The following is an 11,270-nucleotide window of genomic DNA, read 5'->3' on the forward strand; positions in this document are numbered from 1 at the left end:
CCCCCCCCAGCTCAGGTTTCTGCTCGGAGACAGTCTGTGCCGCCAGGGAGCGACCGCCACCGCCCCTCGCGCCACTTTCCCGCCCCATCCCCTGGGCACGGCTCTTCCACGCAGAAGCTCGGCATGGCCCCCTGCCCTTCGACGGGGCTTAGCGGGAGGGAGGCGGGCGAACACAGGGAAGGCCACCACCAGGGCCATGGGCAGGGAGCAGTGACCGCGATGTCCTTTCTGGAATCACTCTTCTGGAGCCTGTTGGGGGCCTCCCGGAGCCGCCGAGAGAACCCCCAGGGGGGGAGGGAGGAGGACCGAGGGGCCCATGGAAATGCACATTTATAAATGTCCGTTTACAAAACCGGCGCTGTCCAGGATGCCGTTAGCATTTTATTTTGATTTTCCCACGTTCATTGTAGGCAAAGCCAGCCACAGCCCCCCTTTCCTCCTCCCCCAGAGGAAAGCTATGTTCAGGGGGAAGTGACTTGTCCAAGGTCACACCAACCTGAGCTCAGGTCTCTCAAGGCCAAACCTGCCTCAAGGTCACAGGAATGGTGAGCCCTAGGTCCTCAAACATTGCTCTGCTGGCTGGACGCAAACACCCAGTGTCTCCTCCACGCCCTGGTTCCTGTGGGGTTCTTCCTGCTCCTGTTTATGCTGAGGTCTTCCCGCAAGTCCTAATATGGCCCAGTTTCCCTCACCCAACGTGCTGGATGGAACCCAGTAGCATAGGCTCTGGCTGGGCGCAGGCCCAGGCCCCTGGAAGAAGGAACGAAACCACGTTTCCGGGTGACATGCCTCCTCTCCACTCTGCCTGCCCAGGAAGGAGAACCTCCTCAGCAGCGCGTCACTTGGACCCTGGTCCTCGCCGTGTTCTCTGCTGTGCTTGGCTCCTTGCAGTTTGGCTACAACATCGGGGTCATCAATGCCCCCCAGAAGGTGAGGCTCCTGCGGCTGGCAGAGCGGGGGTGCCCAAACAAGGAAGGCAGGGGACCGCAGGGATGAGCAGAGAGGGACGGGTCTGCAGGAACTCACTCCTCTGCTGTCTCCCCAGGTGATTGAACAGAGCTACAATGAGACATGGCTGGGGAGGCAGGGGCCTGGGGGACCTGGCTCCATCCCCCCCAGCACCCTCACCACCCTCTGGGCTCTCTCCGTGGCCATCTTTTCTGTGGGCGGCATGGTCTCCTCCTTTCTCCTTGGCGTCATCTCTCAGTGGCTGGGAAGGTACGGGGCTAAAGGACAAGGGTAGGGAACAGGAAGGGGGCTGTTGTACAGGCACCCTAACTCTCACAGCCCACTCTCTGCCTGCCAGGAAGAGGGCAATGCTGGTCAACAACGCCCTGGCAGTGCTGGGGGGCGCCCTCATGGGCCTGGCCAACGCTGCTGCCTCCTATGAGATGCTCATCCTTGGACGGTTCCTCATTGGTGCCTACTCAGGTACCCAAGGGCACCATGGCCCCGCCCAGTACCCTGCTCTCCTTTACTATCCCCGGGTTTGGTGGGAAGGAGTGGGCAGCCAGCTGCCTCAGCCCCCTCTTCTTCACTCTGCCCAGGGCTGACATCGGGGTTGGTGCCCATGTATGTGGGGGAGATCGCTCCCACTCACCTGCGGGGCGCCTTGGGGACCCTCAACCAACTGGCTATCGTCATTGGCATTCTGATTGCCCAGGTGATTGGGCCTGCCCTCACATGGGGGTGGGGAGAGGTCTGGGGAGGGGCTCTGGGGCACAGGCTGAATGATCTGCCATCCTTCCCCCACAGGTGCTGGGCTTGGAGTCCATGCTGGGCACTGCCACCCTGTGGCCACTACTCCTGGGCATCACAGTGCTGCCTGCCCTTCTGCAGCTGGTCCTGCTGCCCTTCTGCCCAGAAAGCCCCCGCTACCTCTACATCATCCGGAACCTGGAGGGGCCCGCCAAAAGGAGTGAGCCTCCACCCCACTTGCTAGTGCCTGTTCCCGCCCCTGAGCCTCTCCCTGTCCTCTCAGTCCTGACCCTCCTCGCTTCCAGGTCTGAAGCGCCTGACAGGCTGGGCCGATGTGTCTGGAGCACTGGCTGAGCTGAAGGAGGAGAAGCGGAAGCTGGAGCGCGAGCAGCCACTGTCCCTGCTGCAGCTCCTGGGCAGCCGAACCCACCGGCAGCCCCTAATCATTGCAATTGTGCTGCAGCTGAGCCAGCAGCTTTCCGGCATCAATGCTGTACGTATGCAGCAGCCTCCAGGAAGGGCAGGGTCAGGGAGCAGCCGGAGAGGAGGGGAGAGGGAACAAGCCCCCTCCCTTAAAACTCGGGGTCAGTCCAGGTTGGTGTGGCCGCAGGGAAGGAAGGAACATCCCTGCCATCCCCTTTTTTCCTCCCCCACGTCTAGGTTTTCTACTATTCAACCAGCATTTTTGAGACGGCGGGGGTGGGGCAACCAGCATACGCCACCATAGGAGCTGGAGTGGTCAACACAGTCTTCACTTTGATCTCGGTAACTGCGGGCCTCTGGGGTGGCCACCACCCTTGGCTTCACACCCCTTGGTTGTCTCCATCCACTTCCCATCCTGAAGGCCCTGACTCTCCCTGCAGGTGCTCTTGGTGGAGCGGGCTGGGCGCCGGACTCTCCATCTTCTAGGCCTGGCAGGAATGTGTGGCTGCGCCATCTTGATGACTGTGGCTCTGCTTCTGCTGGTGAGGCCTGGGGAGTGGGAAGGGGACCAGTGGCCCAAACCCACGGGGACTGCTCCAAGAGGCTGTGTCCAGCCAGGGCCACTCCTCAACATATGTGTTTTGATCCTGGAGCCGGCCTGTGTGCTGGGATCATGGTCTGTGCTCCCTAGAGGCCCAGGTTGCACTTCCTCCCACTCTGGGCGGAAGCTGTAGCACAATTCTGGCAGCCAGGAGGGAGAGCCCCTGTCCAGCCGTGGGAACATAATTCCTAAGGACCCAGCTTTAGAACCAAGGGGAATTGATCAGCTTAAGAGCCGAGAGTCCATACCATTCCCTCGGCCTTGAATTGGCCTAGGGAAACCAGCTGAATGTCAGTGTTTAGAGATGCTCAGGGGTCTGCTTTAACCTGGGGTGGCAGACCCCCGTCCCCCACGAGCTGCTGGGAGGGGTTGATTTTAGTTCTCTGGGTTGAGGGCAAAGGAAGATAGAAAGACCTGACCCGAATTCCCACCCCCCCTGCCTGGTCCCCAGGAGCGCGTTCCAGCCATGAGCTATGTCTCCATCGTGGCCATCTTCGGCTTTGTGGCATTCTTTGAGATTGGCCCTGGCCCCATCCCCTGGTTCATTGTGGCCGAGCTCTTCAGCCAGGGACCTCGCCCAGCAGCCATGGCTTTGGCTGGTTTCTCCAACTGGACGTGCAACTTCCTCATTGGCATGGGTTTCCAGTATGTTGCGGTAGGTGGCCTCTCCCATCCAATCTCCCACCATAGGCCGGAGGGGGGGCGGGGACTCTCAGCCATTCACTTCCCGTCAGGCACTCCCTCAGCTCACAGACTACTGGTCCTGAAGATCACTTTGGTGGACCCTGAAGACACCTGCCCCACCTGCATTAAAGGAAAGAAGGGAGCTGAACTAGATTGCATAGCAATAGAGGTGTCTTCAAAACCAACTAGTGGCATAACTTATTTAGACTAGGAATAAAATGATAAACTTCATTATTAATACTGTGAATGTTGGATCCACTCTCAGTACAGCAACTCAGGATGGGAAGAGGGTGAAAAACTATAGGACAGTTGGGGTGCAGAGGATCCTTTTTTCACTAAATTCTCATTCCTGGCTATTTCCATTACCCTGCAAAGGAGCCACCTGCTACCTGCTGTATCCCTGCTCCCTAGGAGAGACTTTAGTTCCTAGCTTGCCTGAGACTGCCCCTCCCCTCCCCTCCCCTCCCCTCCCCTCTGTCAACACCTCTTTCTCTGCCTGTCCCAGGATGCTATGGGTCCTTACGTCTTCCTTCTATTTGCGGTCCTCCTGCTCGGCTTCTTCATCTTCACCTTCTTAAAAGTGCCTGAAACCCGAGGCCGGACGTTTGACCAGATCTCAGCTGCCTTCCATCGGACACCCTCTCTTTTAGAGCAGGAGGTGAAGCCCAGCACGGAACTTGAGTACTTAGGGCCAGATGAGAATGACTGAGGGACCAGGCAGGGGTGGGAGAGCCAGTCCTATGTCCCCAGAGACCCCTCCTTTCCTCGGTGGCACTTTAACCCTCTCTTCCCCAGCACTCCCAGGGTGGAGGAAGCCCCTGCTGCCTGGTGGAATTGGGAAGCTGGAGGGAGGGGTGGTCCGAGACCCCCTCATTTCCCTCGTGTGACTTTCTTGGATTATTTATGTGTTGTGGTTAGGCTGTGGCCACCAGGGTGGGCCGTTCTCCCCCTTGTCCCCCTCCTCCTTCCTCCATAGTTCACCCCAACCCGCCTCAGCTCCAGAATACTTTGCCCCTCTGCTAGAGAGGAGGATTGGAGGAGAGGCTCTAGGACTGACTTTAGGGGAGGTGCACTGAAGTACAGAGCAGGAGTGGACAAGGGAAATCCAGTTTCCTACCACCTTGGACTCCTCCCACTCTGGCACTCTCTCTGAATTCTTGTCACATAGACTCTGGGTGAAGAGGGCTCTGTCTTGACTCCTCCAAGGCGAAGGATGCACCCTCCCAAGGTCTAACCTCACTTCTCACTGAAGGCTTAGTCCTCTTGCTCAACCTTCCAGGGCGAGAGGGAACACCTGCCCATGTGTGAGAGGAAGGGATAGCAAGCTCTCGCCTCTAAACGCAGGGCTCTGCTCCCAGAGGCCCAGCTCTTTCTTCCTCTCCCATTCTGGAAGGTGTTGAACCCAAAGGCTTTTGACCAACTAAGGGACATTTGAAAGGCTGCCTCTAACATTAGGCTGGGAGGAATCCTAGGATATTTTTGTATATGCTTGAAAAAGAAGGGGCAGGGAGAAGAAACCAAAAGTCTGTTGTATTAAATGTAAATATATAGATACATATATAAAGTCACTGTATGAGACAAGCGTCCTGTTGTGGAGGCACTCAGGGATGGGCTCAGACAGGGATGGACCACAACTTCCCCTTCCCCCTCTTCCTCTCTATCCCACCCCACCCCTCAGCTCCCGGGCTGAAGAATCCGCTGGATGCTGTCACTCATGCCCCCACTTATATTTCTAGTCATTGCTTTAATTAATAGTAAATTAATAAGTTGTAGCTGGAAGTGTCAGACTGCGCTCTCGGCACTTTACAAAACACTTATTCTGCAAGGGAAATATTATCCCCATTTTACAGATGGGAAAAGTGGCTCTCACAGGTATGAAAGTGCTTGTTCAGAGCGCCACAGCTAGAAACATGGGAACGATTCATGACCAGGCCCTGCCCCTGCCCCACAACCTCCTCCCCACCTTCACCCGCAAGTTACCAGCAATTCTCCGAACAGAAAAGAGGCAGAGACCAAGACAACAAGAAAGCCTGTTTTTGTTTTTTACTGGAGGCTCAGGTGGCACATGACAGTTCATAAAATGGCTTCAGAGGTAGGGGGTCGAGGGGAAACAAAAATAAACTGGGGTGGGAAAGAAAAACAACCAGGAGGAGGTAAGAGCTGGCTGGTTCCTTCTCAGCCTGATTTAGGGGAGGGAGTTGATGCCTCTGAACAAAAAGGATGGATCCCTTCCTTCAACCCTTGGTAGGGGAGAGAGAAAAAAAAGCAAAAAGCTGTTGCTTTGGCCCTCCTGAGTCTCATGGAAAAGGGGGAAAAGCCAGTGTTTTGATGTCATGAATATGGGAAAGGGGGAGGGGGTGCTGGGTAGGGTGCAGGTCAGTTGGAAAACCTGGCAGATACCTGAGAGAAAAAGAAATGGACAAGTCATGACTAGTAACTTTTCAGGACCCAGTCCCTGCTCCCTTGGCTCCCCACCCTGGCCCTATCCGCGCAGCCACTCACCAGATGGTAGTTCTGGGTGTCCTTGAGTTGGAATCACTCCAGGATGGTGGTGGTGGGGTCCCCACTGTTGATGGGGGCTGAGGTCTAGAGAGAAGGGTGGTCAATTGAGACCTTCTTGCTCGTTAGGGCCCCCCAACTTCGATCTTCTCCCATCTTTTCTCTTCCCATTCCTATAACCCCTTCCCATTCCTCCTTGAGTTCACATCCATAGCTGGTGCTGCTGCACCAAGCAGAGCTGAAAGGGGCATCTGCAGGGGCTGACACGGCTGGACTGCCTCTGCTGGGGTTTCCTGGTGGGCGGGGTGCCTGCCCGAGGTGGGCCCAGCAGTACTGGCTCTGGTGTCAGGCTGAATGGAAGGGGTGGGGTGGGGTGGGGGCAGGGCCAGGGGATGGGGGAATAGGAGGATAGAGTGACCTGGAAGGGGAAAATAAAGAGGAGAGGGGGGAAGGGAAAGGGGAAGACAGCCCAAGGTCCTCACCTCCTGGGCTGTGGGCTGCCTGGGTCCAGGGGGCTGCTGCCGTCGCCGCTGGAAGTAGGGGCGGTTTCGTGGGCGCTGGGGCTCAGGCCGGGAACCATCAGTGGGACCTTGGCTGGGCTTGGTCTTGCCATCCCCACCTTCTGTGGTAGGCTGCTGGGGTGGCCTGGGGCGGAAAGGCCTGGGGCGAGAAGTGGGGACCCTAAAGGGCGTGGAGGGGCCCAGTGCGGACTGCCTCCTTCCCTCTCAGCACGCCCCCAGGAGAGGTGGACCAGCCAGCTTCCCATCCCCATCTCCACCCCAGGAGCCAGCCTTTTTAGCCCAAGGAGTTGCTTCCCCATGGCACCTATGCATTAATCTCTCGCTATCCAGTCCCGGCAACCCCACCCCCGCCCTAACCCCCACCCCAAACCACCAGCTTCAGGCTTGTCTGAGAACTTTGCTCTTCCCCTTCCCATCCTCCCGACCCTTCCTATACCCCTACACCCACCACCCCCATCCGATACCGGACAGTGAAGGGTAAGATAGGACCCTGGAAAGTGAGTCTTACCTTCGGTATCTGGGCCGGAATCTGGGTGGGGGAACCCGCTCATCTCCCTGCTGTTGGTCCCCCTCCAATGGGGCTGTCTCTTTAGGGTCAACCCCATCAGTGCCCTGGGAACACAGAGAGGCCCTGGTGAGCGGGGTAAAGCAGCTGCCTGGGAGCCAGGTGTCCAGAGCTCTTTCCAGCCCTGGGTTCCATCCTCTGGGGACTCTGGCTCTCTCTTCACCAACTTCCACTCCTTTCCTAGGACTTGGGAAGCTGGTTCCACATCCCGAGTTCCCCTCACCTCTATAGGCTGCTGCTGGTTGGGGGGCCTTGGGCCTCGCACAAAGCGCCGTCGGTAGAAGAAGGGCGGTGGGCGCCGTCGTCTGGGCCTCTGCCCAGGGTCTTCAGCTCGTTCCCCTTCGATGCATGCTTCTGTCCCACCTGACGGAGCCTCTGCCACCATGGGTGGTGGGGCAGCCGGGCGAGGCCGGGGGATAAATCGGCGGAACCTACGTCGATTGGGGGCATAGCGGCTACCCTTCACTGGCACCCCCCCAGGCCCAGTTACATTAGCAGCTTCTGCACCCTGGAAAAGAGGTGGGGAGAACTTGCTCCAACAACAAATGCACAACATTCCCAAAATGGCTCGAATCATTTGTCTCCCCCTTCTTCCAGCTAAATCCCCTCTCCAGCTTTCTTCAGCCCCTCTAACTTCTGTCCACCCTCCCTCAGGGGGGCAATGGCATGTTTGGACCCTTCTAGGAGGGGCCACCTCTGCAACTTGTCCTTTTGGAATAGCTGCTACTGAACCCTCTTGATTTTAAGACTGGAGGGCGAGGGGTGTGGGTGCAAAGGCCTGGCGACTGTCCATCTTACTGGAGAGCTGACTGACTCCGAGAGCCTGCGAAGGGCCCCGTGTAAACAGACATAGAAATGCTTGAAGTACAAAGAAACCCAGATATGAAATACTGAGTGATAAAAGGGGCATGTTCTTTAGGATGTCTCTTACAGCAGCCAAAGTGTTAAAGATTACAGTCTGCGTGAGAACAGTCTTGGCTAACGCGCCAGAGGAAGAGGGGCAGCGCCTGGGATGACATCCAGGCCACCTCCCACTCGGTGTCCCGCCACAGCCCCCAAACCTTCTCTCCTTCCACGACATCAAACTCCACAGTCTCCCCGTCTCCAACGCTGCGCAGGAACTTCCTGGGGTTGTTTCTTTTAATCGCTGTCTGGTTAGGGGAAAGGCCATGAGAAAGGTGAGGACCAGTCTCTCTCCCCTGCTGGGCCCACCACCCACTTTTACTCCTTTCAGCATTTCACTTGTGGGCTGGGGCTGGAGGGTGGAGCAAGGAGAAGGTAGTCAGAGTTTAGTAGGGGAAGAGCCATAAACTAGGGGCCTCAAGAACAACTGTGCAGTTACCACCATCCCTAGGACACACTCCCTCCTCCTCTACCCCTCAGGGACTTAAAAAAGGGAGGCAAGAAACATGAACTCAAAACAAAAAGAATCGAAACAAAAAGCGGAGACAGTCTTAAGTTGCAAAGTGGGTAAAATGTACTGTGCTTCTTACCTCGATCCCACTGAGAGCTCTTTCCACCAAAGCAGTGGTTCTCAAACTGTGGCGGGCATCAGAATCACCTGGAGCGCTCGTTAAAAGATTGCCGCCTCTCCCCCAAGTCTGATTCAGTAGGTCTGGGGTGGGGCCTGAGAATTTGGATGTCAGGTGATGCTGCTGGTGCAGGGACCGCACTTTGAGAACCACTAGCCTGTGTCCTTTCCCTCCGGACATCGCCTGTGATTCATTCCTGTGGTGTTAACAGGTCACAGCAGGTACTGCGCATGCCACGCGCAGAGGGCAGCGCATACATTTCTGACGGAGAACCCAACACAAGTGGGACCAATGGCAGTTAATTTGGGCACCTGATGCAGATGGGAGGGAAACCACTTCCTGGTGGACATGCTGTTGGGAGGTAAAAGCTGCAGGAGCATATCTGTGCTGCTCAGGATTATGACAACAGCCTTTCAAGAGAGGGCAGGTTCCTTCCCTCAGAAAGCCAGCCTAGCTCTTACCTGGTGAACAAAGACATCTTCCTTGGTGTCATTCCTGCAGGACAGGATGGCTGTTAGGGGGTGGCTTTGGTGAGGTGCTCACCTCCCCCGGGGGCGCCCTAGCTGCCCATCCCTAAAATCCGCAGGCCCACCCCCTAGCCTTCCGTGGCTGATTGGAGGTAGGAAGAGAAGTATACCTATCCCTCGGTGGAAAACCTGGGCTTCATGAAGAAAGGGTGGAGGAGGAAAGGAGATTCACTTTGCGGGAGCTGAGCACTCCACCCTCTACCGCTTAGAACCTGGTAGCGCTGGGTATAACTGTCCCTGTCAACACCCCCTCATCCCCACCCCCCATCGTGGTTGGAAAATTCCACTCCTGTCTCCTTCCTTCTATAGTCAAGGAGCAAGAAAGTGCAGGCAGGAGGAGAGGTGCAGAACAAGTCTGAGATGGGGACAGTGTGTCAAGAACTTGCTCTAAACAGTCCCCAAACTTCATTCTCAGTCCCAACCAGGAGGTGAACCCCAAGGTCAGGCCCCTTTTCAACACGCCAAGGGACCAAGGGTGAGAGAGAAGATAATATTCGGTCATTCTCTATTACGGCTTGCCTATTACCCCAGTTTATCCTAGCACCCCAATGCGGGGAGGGGAGAGATGTTCCTTCAAACCTCCCAGGAGTCCTCAGTTTTCAGAATTAGAGAAGAGCCCTTCCCTAGAACAAATATTCTAGCTGTAAAGCACTTGGATCTGCACAAAGGTCAGCCTGCTAAGAGGGAACTAGGGCCTCCCAAGAGGGCTGGGCTGGGCAGGGTGCCCAGGCTGGGGAAGGGCCCACAGGGGGAGACCTGGCTTTGCTCAGAATCTGCCACTAGGGCCTCTCCCAGTGCATGGGGGTGGGGTGGGGGGGCGGGGTAGGGGGGAGAGTGAGGCTGCCAAAGAGAAGAAAAGCAGCAGCCTCTGGCTGGGCTGGCTCCTTCCCCAACCCCCACCAGCCTCAGTCCCATCAGGTGGGGGTTTCAAATGAACCAACAACCCTGTAAGGAAGATGAGTTAGGAGAGTGCTATGTGTGCCACCCGAAACAGGAAAGTGAGTGCGGCCCAGCGCCCCGGGGCACAGACAGCAGGTACATTCTGCCCCAAAGGTGAGGCAAACTAAACCAGGAGGTGAGACAGACAAGCTGGGAGGGTCGGAGCAGGTTTGCCAACTTCCTAGATCATTAACCCTCCGCTGCCCTTGAAGATGAGGAGCTTTATCTCGCCCACATTTGTGTTACGATTAAAGGCTTTCAATCAACGTCAGCTGGACATTGCAACCATGTGCTTCGGCAGGCAGGGGTGGAGATGAGGTCGGGAAGGTGTCCACGCCCACAGGCCAGCCGGGAAGACACCCCTTCCTCCCCCTCCCTAGGTTCCTCAGATACCTGTTGATGAATCCGTAACCATTTCGGACGTTGAACCATTTGACAGTGCCCAGGACTTGGATTGCTGCCAGGCAGAGATGCAGTAGGGACAGTAGGTGGGGGAAGAGATGGAGTCGGACTCAGTTTTGAGACACTCCAAAGCCTAACCTACCTTCCTACGGCCTCAGTTAAGTAAACTTCAAGTGGAAGCGCCCCCACAGGGAGGCTCGGGCTTTCCACACCCTCCAGCACTAAGACCTGCTCCTCGAAGCCTCCAATCCAGGCCTTGCACCTAGACTCGCGCACTCACCTGCTTCCACCAAGTCTTAATGTCAGAGCCCCTAGTGCACCTGCTTCCCGGGCTTAGCCATTGCGGGGCACTGACCCGCGCCAGCTAGGGCTGCTGGGCCAAGCCTTCCGCCCGGGGCGTGGCCAGACCCTGCGGTTCCTTCTCCACCCGAGGCCCTCGCTGGACCTGCTCACCACGCCCCCCCGCCCAGAAGGCAAGGCAGGACTCCCACCAGGGACCCCTCTGGTCCGCCGCCCCTACCCCGGCCAGTCCTTTGAGCCCGGGGCTTCCCAGACCCCGCCAGGCTCCACGGGCTCCACGAGGCCCCTCGCCCAGCCCGCCCGCCCCCTTAGAACCGCCCTGGCTCGCGTCCTCCCCCCTCACCCAGCACCGGCTTGTCCGCCTGGCTCCGGGTTGAGGGCGCGGGGGTCCCCGAGGCCGCCGTCGCCGGGTTGCCAGGAGTGTGGGGGCCCAGCGCCGACGGGGTCCCAGCAGCTGGGCCGGAGGCGGCTCCGACCCCGCCGCCGCCCGCCCCGCCGACTGCATTCTGTGGCTCCCCCGCCGGCACCGGCGCCACCAACGCTAACTTTTATGCCGCCGTCGCGAGAACAGAAAACGCG

At 57.6% G+C, this 11,270-nt stretch overlaps 2 protein-coding genes across 3 annotated transcripts in view; one reads left to right on the plus strand and one right to left on the minus strand.

The window, feature by feature from the left end:
* SLC2A4 (solute carrier family 2 member 4) overlaps positions 1-4,989 on the plus strand; it is a 5,810-nt gene extending 821 nt beyond the window's left edge. The window contains exons 2-11 of one of the 2 annotated variants that reach the window (XM_006105480.3): positions 814-930; positions 1,046-1,218; positions 1,307-1,431; positions 1,548-1,663; positions 1,756-1,918; positions 2,004-2,191; positions 2,359-2,463; positions 2,562-2,663; positions 3,174-3,377; positions 3,912-4,989. In XM_006105480.3, coding sequence (XP_006105542.1) covers positions 814-930; positions 1,046-1,218; positions 1,307-1,431; positions 1,548-1,663; positions 1,756-1,918; positions 2,004-2,191; positions 2,359-2,463; positions 2,562-2,663; positions 3,174-3,377; positions 3,912-4,115 — 1,497 coding nt within the window. In that variant the 3' untranslated portion in view covers positions 4,116-4,989. The remainder of the gene's footprint in view (positions 1-813; positions 931-1,045; positions 1,219-1,306; positions 1,432-1,547; positions 1,664-1,755; positions 1,919-2,003; positions 2,192-2,358; positions 2,464-2,561; positions 2,664-3,173; positions 3,378-3,911) is intronic. The other variant, XM_023746534.1, reaches the window with a different exon arrangement.
* Positions 4,990-5,432: 443 nt separating this feature from the next.
* YBX2 (Y-box binding protein 2) lies at positions 5,433-11,215 on the minus strand. Its single transcript, XM_023746533.1, has 10 exons — positions 11,035-11,215; positions 10,383-10,446; positions 8,985-9,018; positions 8,485-8,719; positions 8,053-8,142; positions 7,215-7,499; positions 6,935-7,038; positions 6,388-6,565; positions 5,909-5,992; positions 5,433-5,806 (listed from the first exon to the last, which is right to left on the minus strand). The coding sequence occupies exons 1-9, from the start codon at positions 11,194-11,196 to the stop codon at positions 5,942-5,944; spliced, it is 1,203 nt and encodes a 400-aa protein (XP_023602301.1). The 5' UTR covers positions 11,197-11,215; the 3' UTR covers positions 5,433-5,806; positions 5,909-5,941.
* Between the last annotated feature and the right edge of the window lie 55 nt (positions 11,216-11,270).

The sequence above is a fragment of the Myotis lucifugus genome, unplaced genomic scaffold, assembly GCF_000147115.1.
Source record: "Myotis lucifugus unplaced genomic scaffold, Myoluc2.0 scaffold_690, whole genome shotgun sequence".
NCBI classification, from domain to species: Eukaryota; Metazoa; Chordata; class Mammalia; order Chiroptera; family Vespertilionidae; genus Myotis; species Myotis lucifugus.

Coding starts and splice junctions, on each gene's coding strand:
- YBX2 (XM_023746533.1), bottom strand. CDS start 11,196: ATGCAGTCGGCGGGGCGGGCGGCGGCGGGGTCGGAGCCGCCTCCGGCC. Junction 7,500..8,052: donor ATGTCGTGGAAGGAGAGAAG/GTTTGGGGGCTG, acceptor CCTCTTTTCCAG/GGTGCAGAAGCTGCTAATGT. Junction 7,039..7,214: donor ACCAGCAGCAGCCTATAGAG/GTGAGGGGAACT, acceptor CTGTGTTCCCAG/GGCACTGATGGGGTTGACCC.